The 22,016-nt window shown below is 51.2% G+C and overlaps 1 protein-coding gene across 1 annotated transcript in view; it reads left to right on the forward strand.

The window, feature by feature from the left end:
- Positions 1 to 22,016, forward strand: part of LOC149369469 (nose resistant to fluoxetine protein 6-like) — a 144,164-nt gene that overhangs the window by 84,397 nt on the left and 37,751 nt on the right. Inside the window, exons 9-10 of the mRNA XM_089577726.1 lie at positions 20,859 to 21,024; positions 21,914 to 21,996. Of these exons, the coding sequence (XP_089433852.1) occupies positions 20,859 to 21,024; positions 21,914 to 21,996 (249 nt within the window). The remainder of the gene's footprint in view (positions 1 to 20,858; positions 21,025 to 21,913; positions 21,997 to 22,016) is intronic.

Below are 22,016 nucleotides of genomic sequence, written 5' to 3' on the forward strand. Positions count from 1 at the left end.
TGGCGCTCGGCTGCTTACGCGAAGGGTGCGGGTTCGATTCCGATGCGGTGGTCGAATTTCGATGGAGGCGAAATTCTACAGTCCCTTGCACTGTGCGATCGGAGTGCACGTTAAAGTACCCTAGGTGGTCGAAATTTCGGGAGCCCTCCACTACGGCATTCATCATGGCCTGAGTTGCTTTGGTACATTAAAACCCCATATACTATATTTGTCTTCCTTACCTCACTAAGAAATATGACATCCTATTTAATGTCCGCTAGTTCCTCAAACACCACTTGAATACAAACCTCACTTGATAAGGTTCTAGCGTCGAACGTTGCCAGATTTAGTTTCCAGTGGCGGCCTGTCCGTAGCCAGAGACTTAGCAACAACCGCCGTGTCACAGGTCTGACCGCCGCCTTGGTGCCTGGGTCAGTTTCTCCGCAGCTGCTGGGGACTTAGGACCAAGGGCAAATTTCTTTGTTCATCGTTGAAATAGAATACCCTTATCTAAAATAATGTGACAGATCTTCCTGGGCATCCTCTACTGGAAAAATCTGTTTTAATTAGTATATCTCTAACCTCTACAACAACAAACTTTGCAAAGCACTGGTAAATGAAAGAAAACATAATAATTTTATAACAAATTTATCTCAAACACGCGTAACGTCAACGAATGAACCTAACGTCCCCTGAACATTTTCAACTAACAATGCTGGCTCAGTGCTGTTATTTACGGATCCAAGAATACTTAATCATTTTCACATATAACGGCACTGTTGTAATAAACATTCCTGTAAAGACATTGGTGTAAGAAGCTTCATCAACATTATTTGTGCTGACTGTAAAGCCTGCATTTCTGGTTATGCAGTTTTTGCGCCTACCTTCTTTTTATGCTTTTGTAAATGGCATTAATTGTCGGTTCAAGTTACCACTGATCTGTAGCTTTCCTTGAATCAAGTTGAGTAACGTACTAGTGTTCTGTAGTTTTATATGGATGACATTGTCGCCGAGAGCCGGCACATCTTCAGCAGAAAGGGCAGAAGGACACACCAGGACTTGCACAGCCAGCACACTCAGCCAACCCACCCTCGAACCGGGGAAGTGAGTGAGTGAAAAATCTTATTAAAGTCTAGATTTGTTTTTCTTCTGCGGTTTTCAGATGGCTTCGTCCATATACTTGTAAAAAGGTCGGTTGCCCTTGGTACAGGGCTCCGCTGGAAGCTGCTGCCAGTTGTGCTCGCCGAATGAGACCTTCTTGGTCGACTCGGCGATCACTGGAGAGCACTCGCGCCTATTGCTCCGCACTCGGGTTTGTTATAACGGGTACCACGCTTATCCTCTGGCATGCCCATGTTATGTTGCACAGCGTGGGTGGTTCTTGGCACCAAGGGCATTTGTCAGTGTACTGCGTGCGATACATTTTGTTGAGTACGTGTAGGTTCGGGTACGAGCCCGTTTGTAGCTGCCTCCACGTGACAGAGTCCTCTTTGCTAAGGGAGTTGTGTGGTGGTGGATACCGCTTTCTGCAGCCCTTGTAATAGTTTAGTATCGCCGAATAATCTTGGGGTACAGGTTCGTTCCCCTCGAGGTTGCCTACTTTGGATGCTCGTTAATAAGTGTACCCTGTAGTGCCGGAGCCCACATTTCGCTGGCGGGCCTGTCTAAACCAGCGCTGCGCGCCCGCCGGCGCTCAAAGCAGGCCCAGACTTTCTCGGACAAGTCGCGACATGCAGCGTGACTCATCCCGCCGCCGCGGCGCCGACACGGACCCTTCCTCCTCTCCTCCTCTCCGTCGGTGCGAACTCCTCCGAAGCTCGCCGGTTCTCGACCATTGGTCTAATTTGAACGGTGGCCAGTGATTGGAGGATTTGAACGGCTGGCTGCCGTAACCGTTACCAGCGGCTATAAAAACGGAGCCGCGCTGCACCCGAGGAGCAGACGGGCAGCAGAAGAGCCATCACGCCGGAGCTACGCTCGCCGCCGGGGCCGCCCTTCTTCTGTGTGCCTGCCAGTGGTGCTCTTGACCCTTGTATCATGTAAAAGCCCTTGTACATACTGTACATAAACGTCCTTTTACTCACCGTCGCCTCGACCGTTTCCTGGCTCAGACTCCCAGTCCCAACAGTGGCGACAGCGGTGGGATGCCCCAGTCCCAACAGTGGTGGCAGCGGTGGGATGCCAAAAACCCAACAGTGGTGGCAGCGGTGGGATGCCCCAGACCCAACAACCCTCGAGCTATCCTGTCCGCCTCTTGGTTCCCTGTTACTCCCGCGTGTCCCAGCGTCCATACTATAGTATGCCTGATTGGTTCTTCGTTTGGTTGTCATTGTGTTATGTGACCCCCAGAGCGCAGTATGCGGAACGCTCTGTGCCCTATTCTGCCGCGTAGGTAGTTGCGGCATGCTGTTTGTGAGTCATTAAGGATTGTTAGAGACCGTTTAGATCGATAGCCCTCCGCTGCCGCTAGAGCAACGGCCGCTTCCCCAGCCTCGACTATCGTACAATCTTGAAGTGATGCGCTGGTGATCTCGCGTAGGGTCGAGTCAATCACAGTTGTTACCGCATTGTTGTTGTGCTGCACCGCTGTTCTGGCATATGTGGCTGCGTCCACGTATACCGTCGTTTCATGGAGTGCTAATGTCTTTTGTAGGTATTCAGCCCTTGCCTCCCTGCGTGCTTTGTGTAGGTTGGGATCCATGTTCCTGGGTATGGGCGTTACATTTAGTGTGTTGCGATATTCGTCCGATATTGTTTCTGTCCTCTGTATCATTCGAATTTGATCGGCGCGGCCCAGTTTCTTTAGCAGCTCCCTGCGAGGTGGGGTCTGCTGTAGTCTGCGCAGTTGGGATACTAGTTGTGCCTGTCTCGATTCATCGAAAGTGTTGTGTAGTCCTAGGGCTAGGAGATTTTCGATTGAAGTGCTGTGAGGAAGGTGGAGTGCGGTTTTGTAGGCTTTGCGTAGAATCACGTCCGCCTGTTGTACCTCACTCTTGATGGGATTGTAGTAGGGGAGGCTGTATGTCACTCGGCTGACTACCAGGCTTCTAACCAGCTTGAATGTGTCCTCCTCTCGCATGCCATGACGTTTGTGTGAGATGCGCGTGATCATGCGGGCCACTTGTAGTGTGGAAGCTTTGAGCACGGCGAGGGTGTGGGTGCAGCGTTGGTTTGACTGTATCCACATCCCCAAGATTCTGATGAGTGTTTTTTCTGGTATCGACTTCCCCTCGATGTAGACTTTTAACTTTAAGTCGTCGCTAGTGGGGACTGTGCGATTTTGTTTTCCTCTCCAAACTATTAGGAGCTCGGATTTCTCGGTGGAGCATGCTAGCCCTCTTGCTCTGACGTAGTTTTGTACGCAGGTGGCTGCCTTTTGTAATTTCTCTTCTTGCTCTCCGAGCGAGCCTGTGCTGACCGAGATGGGGATGTCGTCGGCATACATGGAATGGTGTATGCCGTCGATTGCTTTTAACTGTTTTGCCAATTTCCAATCATGGCTATGTGGAAGAGCGTAGGGGAGATGACCGATCCTTGAGGTGTTCCCTTGTTTGGAGTAAAGAATTTGTCTGATCTGAGCTCCTCCAGGCCAATCGTTGCCGTTCTGTTTGAGAGGAAGGCTTTGACGTAGCCGTAGACTCTCCTCCCGCAGTCCAGGTCGTTCATGCCCGTAAGGATAGCCTCATGACTTACATTGTCAAAAGCACCATTGATTGTCAAAAGACGAGGAAGACCAGCGCGTGCTGTCACTCCGCAGGCAGCGCCAGTAAATAGCTTGCAGTAGAACATTGTCCCCCTCTTTGAAAGGGCATCGGCCCGATTCCGCAGGGAGAGGCAAGGAGCTGCGGAATCGAAACAGAGCGTGTGGCGCCACAGTTGGTCGAATAAGTCCTAGCGGACGTGGTAGGGCTTCATCCTGGTAACGTGGACGATTTCGGAGGCTGCCTGCCGCCTGGAGGAGCGAACAGACTCTTGCGGGAGCACTTCGTAGGTCAGCGTCTGGAGCCGATGGAATTTGCCCGCACACTCACGACAATTGGTTGTATGCGCACGTCCACCCGTTGCACGCTTAGGCTCGCAGTCATCAGGGGCTCGCACCCGCTGCACTACCGACACTTTTTGGCCACATGGGCAGCAGTTTTCGCTATTCGAGTGGGGACAAGTGTCCGCCCGGTGTCCAACCGTGGCGCACTGTACACAGGCTGGAAAGGTTCTCTTGTATCCCCGAACCAAGACAATTTCTGAGTTGTAGTGAACATACCTAGGCACGTCTTCCCGGCAAATTTATGCTCTGCCGCGTTGGAGGTGCCGTATTTTCTGATGTGGATGACCTCCCTGGCTCGCCTTTGAATCTTATGTTGCAGTGACACAATGGTCGAAGAGTTCGCTACGGTGATAACACCATTGCAAACAAGTGGAGCCTTTCGGGAAGCGTGTTGAAAGTCGCCAAAGAGGCTGTCTGCCAAGCCGGCATTCAGGATGCCCGTGCTCCCCTGAAGGGACCAGAGTGAGAGTGGCTGCTGCCGACTCATCCAGTAGGGCATTGAGCGCTTCTATCAACTGGCCGCATTATAACAGACCCCGGACGGCCACCGGGGTCCTGGGTTTGAGGACGACTTGATAATCGTCCAAGTGGTACCTTGGAAGTGGTATGGGGTTCCACTTCTGTGTTGGCTTACCACCCTCACCCTGAGACGTATCTGCGCGCTGGACGCCATTACGCCGAGCTTGGAGAGAGATTTTCATGCCACAGAGAATCCCCCTATGGCAATCCTTCATTTGGGACGGCAGAGATCGTGGACCAAGCCATAGTCTCGGGATCGTATCCTCACTGAGTTTGTAGAGCGGCTATATTGGCTGGTAGGGCTACTGCCTCGCGGTAGCGCACTGGCGCAGCCGTTAGGTTTAGTGCTGATGCCACTAGACGCGACAAGGAATTGACCCTAAATTGACGAAGAATGGTCCCACCTTGACAAGAGTGGTGTCCACGGAGTCCAGATGATTCGCAGCAAAATTCGTGAGGGTTCATATGAATTTCTGTGGTTATGGGCAAAAATTGCCGTACCCCATCCGCCGCTCGTCCGTCGCCATCGCGCGCTTGCAGCGCCGAGTGAGCGTGTGTGGCAGTGGACGCCCAAAGCTTCTACGCCGCTACTTAGGCTCGTACATGATCATTTGTCTGTTTGGAGAGCTTGACTACGATGCGGCCGCCGACGGCGCGACACATCATAGTGGTGCCGCCCCCGCCCTGAAGTTGTGTGCACATGCTTGTTGCGCACTTAAAGCCTTATTTTGCGCAAATTGTAATTGTCTGCATTCTCAGTGATTGTTTTTGTACTCTCAGTGTTTTTTGGCTACATTTCGCAGTAAAGCATCGGGTTGATGTTTCTTGAAGAGAGGGGGTAGTGACGCAAAGCGTTGTAATGTTTGAAAATTACTAAAATCTGGACGCACGCGGCTTTATTGCTTTGTTTGTGTAGCAAGATGCGACCACATTGATCTTGATTATCGCACCCAGGCGGAACCGATTATGCGTTGTTCGAGTCTGTAGTGGTTAAATTGCATGCCGTATCTCGAAGTCAAGGCAGAAAGCTGGGGTATTTGTAGGTTCATGACTAATTTAAAAAAAAAAAAAAACTAGCTCAATATACTGGGACAAAGGGCTAGAAACAGGGAGGGCGAGTGCTAAATCAAATATCTCGAAAGTTTGCTATCAGCTTTGAATTGAGCACTGCCGAGCGCGCCGGCATTCTGTTCGATAACCTCCGAGCACGCTTTGTTAAGAAAGGCGGGAGCAGGTCTCGCTTGGCAATGGCCAGCACACATGTTCCTCCTGGGTGGCTCCAAGTACCTCCTGTCTACTCGACGACGATTGCTCCAAGGCCTGTCGTAAAGAACCACTAATAGAGGGCAACGTGTTTTGCTTCGTCGGAGTGCGGGACCCAGAAGAACGATGGGCTGAAGTTTGGACCCAAAGCGCCCAATTTCTGGTGTCGGCTCACGTGTGGAGAAATGTCGCGGCGAGCAGTCGGACGTCTTCTTCTCCAATATCCGCGACCATGTCGGGGGACAAAGCGTCTCGTTTCCGGCGGCTCTTCGGCGTCCCTAGCACCGCGACGGTGTGTCAGGAGTCTTCGCCAACTATTGCGAACATCTCTAAGGACAAATGACCACTTTCTGCCCTTTTCCCGACCTCGCATCCCGGCCTTGCGCGTCGCGTGTTATCTGAAGGAAAACAGGTGTCGGCAGCACGCGGGAACCATCAGCAGGCCAGAGATTATCACTCACTGCAGTCGACGCGACCTCGACGGCATTAATCTCACTCTCAAGCTCAAACTCGTGACAGGGGCGTGTCCACAAGTGAGAGAAAGTATGAGGTTGTGCGCGTGTGTCAACGTTCAGACCACTCCCGGCGAGGCCGACCTCTATCTAGGGACTTTAGGGATTGAGAAACCTATATAACTCGGCTGTGAGTGAGTGCGGTCGATATTACACTTCTATGTATGTTTATGCTTCGTGCACCATAAATGCAGTTTGTTAAAGACGAGGTAGCAGCATCCCACCGCTACCACCAGTTTGTTAAATACGAGGTAGCATGGTCGTGTGCCGGAGAGGGAATGAGGGACGTCTGAGACGAGGCTGCTGGAAAAAGACAATGAGAGAGGACTTTATACAGGAATTTACATATTTACCAGTGAGCTGCAGGAACGCTGCATCACGAGAGCTCATCAGGAGATCATTCGATGAGAAAGAGCTCCTCGGCCGTGCCGCTGCCGGGGTTTTAAAGAGTTCCCTTCCCTAGGGTCCCTAGATGGGGGCCGGGCCTGCAGGGGAAGGAAGTTCTCACTGGCACCAATCACAGACACACACGCACACACACACTCCCGAGAGATCACACCGCCGTCACGCGCTGGGAGAGGGGGGGGGGGCGATGCCATCACCGTAGCGTAGACGCCGGAATGTCCATGAGCGGCGTTCCCGCGCATTACGAACGCGCGTTCACACTCGGTGTAGGGGAAACGCTCGCTCAACCGGGCAGACGGACGCGGCTTCCGTGGCAATCCAGGCACTCACCCAACGCGTGTCTCGGGGTTTGTCGGCGTTTCGCTGCTGCCATGTCGTTGTCTTCCCCAGGACGAAGGCGAGACGTAACAAGGTGCTTAATTTTTAAATGTTCATGGGACGATACCCAATGGCAGTTGAAACCAACCACTTGAAGTGCATTCGCTTGCTTTTCATGACGGAACAAGCGACAGAGCCACTGAAGGACGGTAGCTCCGCGAGAAATATCGAGGTTTTTTACTTTGCCCTTGAAATAAAAATCTGCGGCATTCATAACCGTAATAGCTGCAGTTTGGTGACTCATCGGTGACGCTCACCGGTGTGCCAGCTACTGCTACCGTGCCAGTCACACGCTACAGTGTTCCAGTGCCGATCGCTACTCTTTCAAGTCAGAGTTCACTGGCAAGTCATGGCAGAGCAGGAGACACGGTAATGAGCGAACAGTCACTGTGTTCCGAAAAGAGAGATTATTGCCCCTCCAGCTAATTTAGAGGGCTCGTGACGATGTAGGATCTAAAGGTAATATTGATTATTAGTTATTTAATAATTATTTTTTCTGAATGTTTCTGCAGCCTACCGTTCGGTCCAAGGCTCTACGCGGTACTCCGTTCTTTGCCGGTTAACTGCTGCTGCGTTTATGCATTCATTCAGTAAATTTGTCTCTGATTTCACTTTTAGTCACTGCGCGTCATATGATATTGTCAGTCACATAATACCTCCGTCTTGCCAGTGCCGTTGTGCGGTCGCACAGTGACCGCTGAGTTTCTGGTGTCATGTTCATGCATTCATTGTGACACATTAGAGAGTCACCACGAAGTCAGGCATTCACGTCTTTCAGCGATAGAAGCTAAGAACAGAGTATTTTGCAATGATACAAAAGATTTCCTTATATCACTGGCGACCAGCCGCTCAAGTGACTTTTTCTCGCCGATTACCTCTATGCAGAAATATTCCACAAAAGATTCAGCTGCGAATTCACAAGAATTTCTGTCATGCCGTTACACATCAATAACTCTTAATGTTTTCATGCATTCCTTTGTGCGTACCCCAAAGGAATGCACGAAATAAATGAACTAAGCGCCGAAGGCACTGAGGAAAGGGGGGGGGGGGGGGGGGGACGGCGTATCTTTTTCGAGAGTGCTGGCAGTCTGAAAAGAGGGATCTTGGGCATTGGCAAGTAAAGGCTTTCTTGAAAAAAAAAATTGTGTTTGTTAACAGCTATTTATACATTAAACGGAAAATTCGACTTTTTCATTTTTCATTTCCCGGATGAGTGGTCGTTACCTGCCTCTGATCGTTATCCGGTGCGGTAAATAAAATTGCGGCAATATGAGTGACTAACAAACGTGCTACCAGCGAGAGTGAAGGGCAGAACCCAGGCTTTTGTCGGCAAAGTGCAAAATATGGGCTCGAAGACACTGAGATACAGCAAAGAGCTATGAAATATGAAAGGCTCGTTCCATCGCAGGCTTCATGTAGTGTGTCAAGCTGTGAGCGTAAGCGCGCGTTGGCTTCGAGCACTTTCTATGACTCCTAACAACACTGCAAAAAGGAAAGCAAAACGAAAAAAACCCAAGTAACAAACATGCGGTGTACCAATGTGCACGATAAAAAAGAAAGACGATAGCTCCCATTTATAATTCCTCGTTATTCTGTTTCTCTTTCTTTCAGAGTCTCTCACTCTTCAGTGACCACGTCAGTGCGCTTACATATTGCCAGATCGCAGGTTATGAAGCTACCTAGCACATTATTCCAGCAATTTATGCTCCGGTGCCTACTTTGCACCACGATGTAAGAATAAGCCGTGGTCTCAACCAGTGTTCGGAGCGCTAAAATAGTAAAAGGTGCACGCTGTTGTTCTGACACTTGTAATTTTCCGAGAGGTTTGATAAGTCATTGCACGTCGATGCTCGGAATAAATTGGCATGCCCGCCAGGCCTGAACGGACCTTCTCAACGACTTTGCTTTTCCGCGTGAGCATGTAGCTGCTGCTGCTACGTTTGCACGCAATAAGGAGCTGAAAATAACTGCAGCCACACATATTACGCCAAATAAGTTGACTAATTAGCACGTTGACTTTCTTTTTTAAACTTCACACGTTAACCTTACGTGTAAAAACGTGGCTTCGCGAAAAAGGGACTTTGGTGACATGGTCTGTGAACTCTCGCTTGTGTCAGCAGCCAGCAACTATTGATCACTGCTTTGTGTATTGTCGTGATGCCGTGTTTTTTGGGGACATTCTTCAAAGGACTGTCAAAAAGGGCATTGGGCAATTGTGATGTGCAGGAGAAGTGGGAGCTGGATGCTAATGTGGTTTTGTATGACAGTTGCGTAATGCAACCTGGTAAGTCGGACTTGAAACCTGTCAGGGTGGGCGTACTTCCATGGAATAAATAAAAATGTGGTGGTGTGGTGTAGGAAAGAGCTCCTTCCTGTATTTAAACGAGTGTAATAAATACTGTAAGAATTTTGCCTACAATGGAAGGTTCTAACGTTCCATGGCAGCTTTTAGTGCTCATAGCACTGCTTTGCCTGTGGAAGAGCCGCATGCAGTAGTAGTAATGTAAGCACAATATGCGACCTTCGTCTTCATCTGTACATATCCATCATCATCGCTCATCTTCATCTTCGAAGGGTTGGTCGCCATATTTGCGGGTGCTATTAAAGCTCGCTCCATCCTGCGCACTGTCTCCCGTCTCCCAAGTGGTGGAGTGTGCTCTAGATCCCTGCGTCCTCTCCGCTGCCAGACTGCAGCTACGTTCCGGTCGCCAACTGCTCGTACCATCCGCACCGATGGATACCGTCAGCGACAACACCACTCATACTCCCGATGGGCCCCCCGTTCTTCTTCCCCTCGATTCGAACCGTCTGGAGCCAGCAATGATGAGCCAACCCGGTCCTTCCCCATCTTCTGGACACCCCACTTAGACCATCACCACACTCCAGCGCGAGCCTCCAATTTTTGCTGGTCTTCGTGGGGACGATGTCGAGGACTGGCTCGACCAATATAACCAGGTCAGTGCCTATAATCGTTGGGACTCAGCGATGAAACTTGTAAACGTGCCCTTCTACCTTACTGCCGTGGCCAAGACTTGGTTCGTCAACCACAAAGATGCCATCCCGGACTGCGCTCACTTCTCGGCACAGATACGACAAATTTTTGGCACATCTGGTGCAAGCCCCGCTGTCTACAAAAATAAAGCTAGATACGCGCGTTCAGCTACCCGGTGAGTCCTACACATCCTACATTGAAGACGTGCTTGCCCTGTGTCGACGTGTCAACAGCGCTATGTCAGAGTACGATCGGGTACGTCATCTTCTGAAAGGGCTTGGGTCATTTGCTTTCAGTACGCTTGCTGCTCAGAATCCAACGTCAGTCCAAGACATCCGAACAACTTGCCATCATCTTGACGACCTTCCGTCACTTCGATTAAAAGACACCTGGGACACCCCACTTTCACCCGACGTGGACTTACGCTCCCTCATTCGCTCCATTATCCGGGAGGAACTGCACGGCTTCACCTTACCGCCAGTCGACTCCCACCCGCCTCCAGCCCCGTCGTTCTCGCCTTTGCGTGATCTCATCAAAGACGAGCTCGCTTCGGTCACTCGTCCCTTGGCTGCGGAACCACCTGTACCGCGTTTTGTGCCTACCTATGCCCAGGTTGCTGCGACGCCTCCTGCTGCTGTTTACCCGTCGCATCCACAGCCCGTCCAGCAAACTCCGGTCTCTGTGTCCCCGAGCCCCGCTATGTGTCCTATTTGGAGTCCGCCTGCACGTCGGCCGGTGTGTCACTACTGCGAAATTCGCGGGCATGTTGCCCGTGTGTGCCGTCGGCGTCAGCGCGACGAGCGCGAGTGGTACCCAGACTTTCGCAACGGAGCTACGTACTCGTCACCTGCTTACCGTCCGACGTTTGCCTCCAGTCCTCCTCGTCGCCCATCGCACGGGGACTTCTCCCAAGACGCTCCGCACTCGTCGTACGCTTACCGCCCACCGTTTGGTGACCATACTAATTATCGTCCCTCCTATCCCTCTACCTCTCCGGACAGCTCCTCGAACGACAGGTCGTCGCGCCGCCGCTCCCCATCGCCTTTCCGCCGCTCGTCGTCGCCTCTACGTCCACCATCCTCCCAGACAACTGGCCACACAAAAAACTAAATTGTGCAGTTTCCGGAGGTAAAACTGCACCGCACGCCGACCTCTCAATTCCTCCTGCACAGCCATCGAACATGTTAACCGTTGGTATTGAAGGCACTGTTGTAGAAGCATTGATTGATACGGGCGCCGCCATTTCTGTAATTAGTTCTGCTTTATGTTCTCGTCTTCGCAAGGTGCGCACCCCTTACAGTGGTCGTTCTCTCCGTGCTGCCAATGATGAATCAATGCGTCCTTCCGGATTGTGTACAGCACGAGTCACTATCGACGGCATCCTGCACTACATAGTATTTGCTGTGCTTCCCTCCTGTGCTTATCCCCTCATCCTCGGCTGGGACTTCCTCCACTCTGCGCAAGCTGTAATTACCTGCTGTCCCCCTACTCTACAAGCTTCTGAATCCGACTTTTCTGCCGTTTCTGTCCTGCCTTCTCATCATCTGGTTACCACCGCTGATCATGTACTTTACCCCGGCTGCGAAGATGTCCTCTCTGTTGCTTCTGCCCACGTCAACGCTGGGGACGTTTTCGTCACACCAAGCCCCCGTCTTTTCTCAAGGGGCATCTTTCTCGTCGCGACCCTGCTCCGCTTCACCAATGGGTCTTCACTACTGACTGCCTTCAACACTACGCCGGAACCCATTCTTCTGCGTCAAGGCACAGCCATCGCTTCTGTGGATACCACTCAACGTGTAGCCGTTCTTTCCTCTGCCCCATCAAGCTTCGCTCTTTCGACCCCTGCTTCTGCCTCTGCATCTATTTCAGCTGCTATCAGCCGCGGTCTCACCCCGACTCAAAAAGATGAATTGCTTGCCGTCTTGACCAAGCATGCCGCTTCCTTCGATACCCAGACAACAACCTTGAGCCAAACCATCGCAGCTAAGCATCGCATCTACACAGATGGTTCGGGCATCATTCGCCGTCGCCCGTATCGTGTGTCTTCTAGTGAGCGCAAGGTTATTCAAGATAACGTAGCCGACATGCTCAAGCGCCACATCATAGGCCCTTCTTCGAGTCCTTGGTCTTCGCCTGTTGTGCTGGTTCAAAAGAAGGATGGCTCAGTACGATTTTGTGTTGACTATCGCGCCCTTAACAAGATCACTAGAAAAGATGTTTATCCGCTGCCTCGGATTGATGACGCCCTCGACTGTCTCCAAGGTGCACAATTTTTCTCTAGTCTCGACCTAAGATCCGGATACTGGCAAATACCGATGCATGAGGCCGACAAGGCAAAAACTGCTTTCGCCACTCCCGATGTATTATACGAATTCAACGTTATGCCGTTCGGCCTATGCAATTCTCCGGCCACGTTCGAGCGCATGATCGACACCGTTCTCCGAGGCCTGAAGTGGAAAACGTGCCTATGCTACCTCGACGACATAGTCATTTTTTCTTCGATTTTTTCTGAACACCTTGTTCGTCTCGATGAAGTATTAAGCGCACTTTCTGAGGCCGGCCTTCAGTTAAACACCAAGAAATGTTGCTTTGCTTCCACTTCTATCAAGGTACTCGGTCACGTCGTTAGCCAGAAGGGTGTAAAGCCTGATCCCGACAAAGTGGCTGCAGTTTTGCATTTTCACCGCCCATCGCGCGTCAAAGACCTGCACAGTTTTCTGGGGCTAGCGTCATACTTCTGGCGCTTCACACGCAACTTTGCCTCTATTGCGGCCCCTTTGCGTAAGCTCCTCTGCGCTGGCCAGCCGTTTGTTTGGTCTGAGACCTCTGAGGTCGCTTTTACTACCTTAAAGAAGGCTCTCACATATGATCCGATACTGGCACATTTCGACGACAATGCTCCAACGATTTTACACACGGACGCCAGTGGACACGGTATTGGTGCAGTTCTTCTGCAGCGGCAGCACTCCTCGTGCGAGCAAGTCATCGCCTACGCCAGTCGTACACTGACTGCAGCGGAGCAGAACTACACGATAACTGAGCAAGAGTGCCTCGCTGTTGTCTGGGCCATTCAGAAATTTCGCCCTTATTTGTACGGCCGCCAGTTCACAGTTATCACTGACCATCATGCCCTGTGCTGGTTGTCCTCGCAGAAAAACTTGTCCCGGCGCCTCGGCCGCTGGATTCTCCGTCTCCAGGAATATGACTTTACCGTCACCTATAAATCGGGCAAGAAACACCAGGACGCCGATGCGCTATCTCGTTGTCCCCTCGCCCAAACCCAACCTCCGCGCGTGTCCTCCGCATCCTCAAACTGCCAAACTACCCCTTCGACGGCTATCTCAACGTTGACCGCCGCACCCATTGACTGGATGCCAGCTCCCAGTCTTGGCGATCTCGCCTCAGCGCAGCGGGCCGACCCCTACTGCCGGGCTCTTATCGACCGTCTGAGCGGTGCTACGCGGCCACCGAATGCTCGCCTACGTCGCCAACTTAACTCTTTCAAGCTAGTCAACATCATCCTTCTTTGGCACAATTACAGCCCCTTCGGTGACTCATGGGTGCCTGTCGTACCCCGTTCTCTTCGCCGAGAAGTTTTGCAGGCCTTTCATGATGACCCCACGGCTGGCCACTTAGGCTTTCAGAAAACTTATGACCGCATCAAGCGCCGTTTCTTTTGGCCTAGCCTCTCAACCGCTGTTGGAAAATATATTGCGTCTTGCATCTCTTGCCAACGTCGTAAACGGAGCACGTCTGCCCCTGCGGGCCGTGTACAGCCTCTCCCCTGTCCTTTCTCCCCTTTTGAAGTCGTTGGGATTGACCTCTACGGTCCCTTACCATTAACACCAACGGGCAACCGTTGGATCGTCACTGCCATCGACCACTTAACTAGATACGCTGAAACGGCCCCTGTTCCTTCCGGCTCTTCTTCAGAGATCGCCCACTTCTTCCTGAACGCCATCCTTCTGCGCCATGGAGCTCCTCGTGTCCTTATTAGTGACCGCGACAAGTCCTTCCTCTCCAACATCCTTGCCGAAGTTCTTCACGCCTCCAGAACCGTGCACAAAACCTCTTCAGCTTATCACCCTCAGACCAATGGGCTCACAGAGCGCTTTCATCGCACGCTGTCCGATATGCTAGCCACGTACATCCAGCCCGACCACACCAACTGGGACACCATGCTTCCCTTCATTACCTTTGCATACAATACTGCCGTGCAAAGAACCACCAGCTTCTCCCCATTCTTCCTTGTGTATGGACGTCAACCTACCTTCACCCTCGAAGCGTCTTTCTTCTTCGCCCCCTCAACCTTTTGCAGACTCTCTCACGAACAGTTTACTTCTCGTCTTAGCTACTGCCGTACCATTGCCCGCCTGAATACCGACGCCTCCCAAGCCTCCCGGAAAAGCACCTATGATCTCTCCCACCGTTCCATATTTTTCCACCCTGGTGATGAGGTACTGCTGTGGACTCCAGTGCGTACCCCGGGATTGTGTGAAAAATTCTTGAGCCGTTAGATTGGTCCGTATACTGTACTCGAACAAACGTCCCCGGTGAACTATCGCGTTGCCCCTGTTCATCCTGTTAATGATCGTCGTTGCCGAGGTGCCGAGATTGTTCATGTTTCCCTCCTCAAACCCTTCGCCCGTCGCCCTACTGTGCTATAACCTGCGCCCGGGCCGGTCGCTTTCGTACGCGAGGGGAGAAAGTGTAAGCACAACATGCGACCTTCGTCTTCATCTGTACATATCCATCATCATCGCTCATCATCATCTTCGAAGGGTTGGTCGCCATACTTGCGGGTGCCATTAAAGCTCGCTCCATCCTGCGCTCTGTCTCCTGTCTCTCAGTATGTTCATTTGATCATATTATGTACTACAATATGCCCTCGAGGTGAAGCTAAAAGAGGAAGACCAAGCATGCCTCCTGACAAGGCGTATACCCTGATTAACACATCATGGAAACGGTGGCCGAATGGACAAAAGAGAAAAAAACAATGAGCAACATTATTCAATAGAAAATAGTTAATGATAGACAATATTAAATATCATATAACAGTAAACAAAACATTTCATAACATGCATATTCAGGTAAAAAAGGAAGACAACATACACAAAACTAAGTAGTTAGCTGAAAGTTAATCGAGGGGAAAAAGAATCTGAGTTTTATCTTAAATACAGACACACTATAACTTTCTAAAGCAATCTGAATAAGAGACTGATAGGCATTACACAATGTTATAATTTGATAATCTGCTGTTTGTTTACCATAATTTGTTCAACGAATTCTTTGCTTACAGCTTAGAGGGCAATGTGCTATGGTGCGGGGAGTATATACGACGCAGGATAGACCTTGTTACGTTTCGCCTTCGTCGTGTGGAAAAAACGGCGCGGCTGCAGCGGAACGCCGACTAGCCACGAAAGGCACGCTGGCTCAACGCCTGGATTACGCACGGAAGCAGCGTCCGTCTGCCAGGAAGTTTTTGTGAGCCCCTACACCGCGTGGACTTGCACGTAGCCTGGACCCTGCACGTGCGAACGCATGAAATGCGCGGTAACGCCGCTCGTGGATATTCCAGCGTCTGCGCGACGTGGATGGCATCTTTCTCCCTCTCCCAACACGCCACGGGGGCGTGTTCTCTAAGGAGAGAGTGTGTGATGGGTGCCACAGTGAACTTCCTTCCTGGGCAGGCCCGGCCCCCATCTAGGGAACCAAGGGAAAGAAAACTTTTAAAACTCAGCAGCGAGTACGGCTCTCATCATCGTGCTTTTCACCATTGAGCATCGCGTCATCAAGCTCCTTTATTTGTACATAATGCAAATTAATTGTATAAAGTTTTTCTCCTTGTCTTTCCCGCATCCTCGTCTCCGACCTCCCTCATTCCCTCTCCGGCACGACCATGCTACCTGATCTTTAGCAAGCTCTTGTCTTGCTCCCTTTCTTTGATGCGTGCGTGTGTCTCCCGCAGTTGTGATGTGCAGGCAAAGTGGGAGCTGGATGCTGGTGTGATTGTGTATGACGGGTTGCGGTATGCGACCTGGTAAGTCGGACTTGAAGCCTGTCAGGGTGGGTGTACTTCCATATAGTAAAGAAAAATGTGGTGGCGTGGTGTAGGAAACAGCACTTTTTTTGCAAATAAGCGAGTGTAATAAATACCACTGTGAAAAAAGAAGTGGTGGCTTGGTGCAGTGGTCAGCGTGGTTAGTTGAGGATTTAGATGTAGGTGTTTCGTATCTCCAAATATGTCGACAATGCTTTCTTTGTTTTTGCTTTACTTTTTATTCACCCGTTATTTTACACTACTGATAGTGTGAGACGGGAGACAGAGCGCAGGATGGAGCGAGCTTTAATGGCACCCGCAAGTATGGCGACCAACCCTCCGAAGAAGAAGATGATCGATGATGATGGATATGTACAGATGAAGACGAAGGTCGCATGTTGTGCTTACACTTTCTCCCCTCGCGTACGAAAGCGACCGGCCCGGGCGCAGATTAGAGCACAGTAGGGCGACGGGCAAAGGGTTTGAGGCGGGAAACATGAACAATCTCGGCACCTCGGCAACGACGATCATTAACAGGATGAACAGGGGCAACGCGATAGTTCACCGGGGACGTTTGTTCGAGTACAGTATACGGACCAATATAACGGCTCAAAAATTTTTCACACAATCCCGGGGCACGCACTGGTGCCCACAGCAGTACCTCATCACCAGGGTGAAAAAATATGGCACGGTGGGAGAGATCATAGGTGTTTTTCCGGGAGGCTTGGGAGGCGTCGGTATTCAGGCGGGCAATGGCACGGCAGTAGGTAAGACGAGAAGTAAACTGTTCGTGAGAGAGTCTGGAAGAGGTTGAGGGGGCGGAGAAGAAAGACGCTTCGAGGGTGAAGGTAGGTTGACGTCCATACACAAGGAAGAATGGGGAGAAGTTGGTGGTTCTTTGCACGGCACTATTGTATGCAAAGGTAACGAAGGGAAGCATGGTGTCCCAGTTGGTGTGGTCGGGCTGGATGTAGGTGGCTAGCATATCGGACAGCGTGCGATGAAAGCGCTCTGTGAGCCCATTGGTCTGAGGGTGATAAGCTGAAGAGGTTTTGTGCACGGTTCTGGAGGCGTGAAGAACTTCGGCAAGGATGCTGGAGAGGAAGGACTTGCCGCGGTCACTAATAAGGACACGAGGAGCTCCATGGCGCAGAAGGATGGCGTTCAGGAAGAAGTGGGCGATCTCTGAAGCAGAGCCGGAAGGAACAGGGGCCGTTTCAGCGTATCTAGTTAAGTGGTCGATGGCAGTGACGATCCAACGGTTGCCCGTTGGTGTTAATGGTAAGGGACCGTAGAGGTCAATCCCAACGACTTCAAAAGGGGAGAAAGGACAGGGGAGAGGCTGTAGAAGGCCCGTAGGGGCAGACGTGCTCCGTTTACGACGTTTGCAAGAGATGCAAGACGCAATATATTTTCCAACAGCGGTTGAGAGGCCAGGCCAAAAGAAACGGCGCTTGATGCGGTCATAAGTTTTCTGAAAGCCTAAGTGGCCAGCCGGGGGGTCATCATGAAAGGCCTGCAAAACTTCTCGACGAAGAGAACGGGGTACGACAGGCACCCATGAGTCACCGAAGGGGCTGTAATTGTGCCAAAGAAGGATGTTGTCGACTAGCTTGAAAGAGTTAAGTTGGCGACGTAGGCGGGCATTCGGTGGCCGCGTAGCACCGCTCAGACGGTCGATAAGAGTCCGGCAGTAAGGGTCGGCCCGCTGCGCTGAGGCGAGATCGCCAAGACTGGGAGCTGGCATCAAGTCAATGGGTGCGGCGGTCAAGGTTGAAATAGCCGTCGAAGGGGTAGTTTGGCAGTTTGAGGATGCGGAGGACACGGGTTGCGGATGCGGAGGTTGGGTTTGGGCGAGGGGACAACGAGATAGCGCATCGGCGTCCTGGTGTTTCTTGCCCGATTTATAGGTGACGGTAAAGTCATATTCCTGGAGACGGAGAATCCAGCGGCCGAGGCGGCCGGACAAGTTTTTCTGCGAGGACAACCAGCACAGGGCATGATGGTCAGTGACAACTGTGAACTGGCGGCCGTACAAATAAGGGCGAAATTTCTGAATGGCCCAGACAACAGCGAGGCACTCTTGCTCAGTTATCGTGTAGTTCTGCTCCGCTGCAGTCAGTGTACGACTGGCGTAGGCGATGACTTGCTCGCACGAAGAGTGCAGCCGCTGCAGAAGAACTGCACCAATACCGTGTCCACTGGCGTCCGTGTGTAAAATCGTTGGAGCATTGTCGTCGAAATGTGCCAGTATCGGATCAGATGTGAGAGCCTTCTTTAAGGTAGTAAAAGCGACCTCACAGGCCTCAGACCAAACAAACGGCTGGTCAGCGCAGAGGAGCTTATGCAAAGGGGCCGCAATAGAGGCAAAGTTGCGTATGAAGCGCCGGAAGTATGACGCTAGCCCCAGAAAACTGCGCAGGTCTTTGACGCGCGATGGGCGAGGAAAATGCAAAACTGCAGCCACTTTGTCGGGATCAGGCTTTACACCCTTCTGGCTAACGACGTGACCGAGTACCTTGATAGAAGTGGAAGCAAAGCAACATTTCTTGGTGTTTAACTGTAGGCCGGCCTCAGAAAGTGCGCTTAATACTTCATCGAGACGAACAAGGTGTTCAGAAAAAGTCGAAGAAAAAATGACTATGTCGTCGAGGTAGCATAGGCACGTTTTCCACTTCAGGCCTCGGAGAACGGTGTCGATCATGCGCTCGAACGTGGCCGGAGCATTGCATAGGCCGAACGGCATAACGTTGAATTCGTATAATCCGTCGGGAGTGGCGAAAGCAGTTTTTTCCTTGTCGGCCTCATGCATTGGTATTTGCCAGTATCCGGATCTTAGGTCGAGACTAGAGAAAAATTGTGCACCTTGAAGACAGTCGAGGGCGTCATCAATCCGAGGAAGCGGATAAACATCTTTTCTAGTGATCTTGTTAAGGGCGCGATAGTCAACACAAAAGCGTACTGAGCCATCCTTCTTTTGAACGAGCACAACACCATCGGTGCGGGTGGTACGAGCAGGTGGCGACCGGAACGTAGCTGCAGTCTGGCAGCGGAGAGGACGCAGGGATCGAGAGCACACTCCACCACTTGTGAGACGGGAGACAGAGCGCAGGATGGAGCGAGCTTTAATGGCACCCGCAAGTATGGCGACCAACCCTCCGAAGAAGAAGATGATCGATGATGATGGATATGTACAGATGAAGACGAAGGTCGCATGTTGTGCTTCGAGCGATGATGATGGATATGTACAGATGAAGACGAAGGTCGCATGTTGTGCTTACAATAGCAATAACTGCATCGTGTTTTGCAACGGCCAGCAAAACTCGAGAGAGTCAAGGACCAATCATCAAAAAAGCATCCATTAGGAACACACTAGAACCACAGTGGCCGATTTGTTTTAGAAAGCCACTAGGAATTCAGAAGTAAAAGGCGACGGAAAGTCATGAGAGAGGCATAAAATCATAATGTCAAAAGTCACTAGAGCTTCTAAAAACAGCCATTAGGTGTTTTCTTAAGGATCTCTGTGGTGTGGCCAAACTTCCTGTCAGTCGGCACGGCTTCCAGTCAGTGTAAGGCCCGCCGAAGAAACGTGTCGGTGAAAGAATGAGAACAACTTTATGTTCACTGCATGCATACGCTTGGAACAAGAGTTCGGCACGGGGGCCGACAGCAGTACAGTTTATCGCTAAGGGCTTCACTCAGTGAAGGTCGTCGAAGACCGGCTCGCTGCGTTCCTCTGTCTCAGTTCCTCCAGTCTGAGCTGTCGCTTCTACATCCGCGGTGATGTCCCAATATGCCCTCAGGCTCTAGCCGGTATTTATGACACAACGGTGCCTCCAAATTCCATGCTTCCACGGCTGCAGCCGGTGCCTGCAGGCGAAGTAACTTGAAGTCAATGGAAAATTTGAATGACTCCAGGGCGCTGGAACACTGCACAAACCGGTTCCGCGGCGGTTCGCGCCTGCTGTGGCACATAAGAGTGTGCTCTCGGCAGTCATGTGGGCTGAAACTTGAAGATTCACGATAAGGCTTGAGATTGAATTGTAGATAGTGCGGCTTGGTATAGGGAGGGAAGATGATGAGGCAACATCAAGAGACCGGAAGAGAGGAAAGTGGGCCAGGGAACAAACACGACTTAATGTTACACAACCTGAAACTTGAAGGAGGACGTGTAATGCGCATAAATTGTGCCCGATGGTCCTTAAAGGTAACGGAGGGGATACTAAGAGAAGGCGATTGTGTATGGGGCAGCAGAATCAGAAACGCAGGCTTAGAACTTTCGGGGATTTAATGATGGCAGCTGACGCAGGAGAGAGTAAATTGAAGAGAAATGGGGGAGGCCTTTGTCCCCAAAGGAATACAACTAAGATGCTGATACCCATGACTATTCATAGCAGTTACTTTCGTTCTCCTTCACTGTCCGAGGAACTGTCCGCACAGTACCGTTACTGCGTAGAGCTCAGGACCATCGAACAAGCCAGAAAACCAAAAACCTCTCAGAGACGTCTAGCTAGACGTCTCTAAGAGGTTTTTGGTTTTCTGCGAAGAACTAGAAGTCTTCAAGAAGTTCTTTGAGTTTGTGCATGTGTGTGCGAGAGAGACAGTGGGTGTGTGTGCGTTTGTCACTGAAATAACGGTGATTTTATGGGGAATCCGAGTAGACCTAAAGTACTGAAATGGGGTTTTTTGCTCCAAAAACGAAGCTTTCCGTTTCCCTCGCCGCAGGCTTGTGCTGCCCCTGGTGGTGGCGGCTCTCGGCTTCTCGCTGCTGCCGCTTCTGGTCACGGGGCCTACTACCGCCATGGTGTACGACAAATTCCACAAGGATGTGCAGAACCACTGGTGGTGCTTCCTGTTGAACATACGAAACCTGTACCGGGACCTCGCATACGTGCGTGCTCGAACCTGACCTTTGGCAAGGGTGAAACTGCAGCGGACAGGGTCAGAGGCGGGGCACGCAGAGCATTCGATTGACCCCGTTATTTTCTCCTCAACCTTTTCGCTTGGTTTAACACATCTTAAATGCAGGCACGTTGTCGCGTCCGTACCTCTTTTGACGTAAGAACTTTATAGTGGCTCTATACAGCGCTACCGTCTGACCGGGTATCTGAGAAGCGTCGCCGCCGCCAGAGGCTTGGCTGGGGTGGCTGAACTTTGCGTGGTATTGTACGTTTACCGCATGTATGGTTTAGCAATTTCCTAAAAGCGCAAATGCCCATGAGGCACCGAATGAGGAGAGGTGTGCACGATCAAAGCGCTAGGATACAACTTGTTCGCTGGAAGCTTTAAACTATCTTCCCAGAATGAGAAAGCATTTTGCAGAAAACCGTGTATCACTGAGATTTCCACGCAGCAAGAAAAAAAAAACTGTCGCCTCAAGAGCAGTTACTGTCAAACTCCTCCTCGCCCTCGGCTGATGGGAAGAGGCAGCAGCGAAAAATATCTCTTTTTAACGGCACATTAGCTACAATGACAATGATATTATATATATTGTTGCGCCAGTCCGCTGCTTAGCTCTTGGTTGCAGACGAAACTAAGGACCATTCCATCGGGCGAGGAACATGTCGAAACCTCCCGTCTCTTGCCTGTTGCAAACCGGTTTCGCCGTCCCTTTCGGCGCACTAGCGCGGTGAGCACACAACAGCCCAGCGAGCAAAGTGGTGACACTCAAAAAGCCCTTGTGCGAATCGTCTAAACACTCGTTTTACTTAGACTCCAAAGCAAAAATGTGCGCAGTGCAATTTTTCAGCGCGGCTCTAGAAAGACGTTTCACTTCGCAGGGTCTGTCTTCCCACCTGTGGTACATCTCGGTGGATTTCCAGCTGTTCCTGGTGGCTCTGCTCGTCTACCAGATCACGCAACGGTAATGGGGTCGCATTTTTG

This window comes from Amblyomma mixtum, chromosome 1 (assembly GCF_055824585.1).
Source record: "Amblyomma mixtum isolate Tamu chromosome 1, ASM5582458v1, whole genome shotgun sequence".
Taxonomy (NCBI): domain Eukaryota; kingdom Metazoa; phylum Arthropoda; class Arachnida; order Ixodida; family Ixodidae; genus Amblyomma; species Amblyomma mixtum.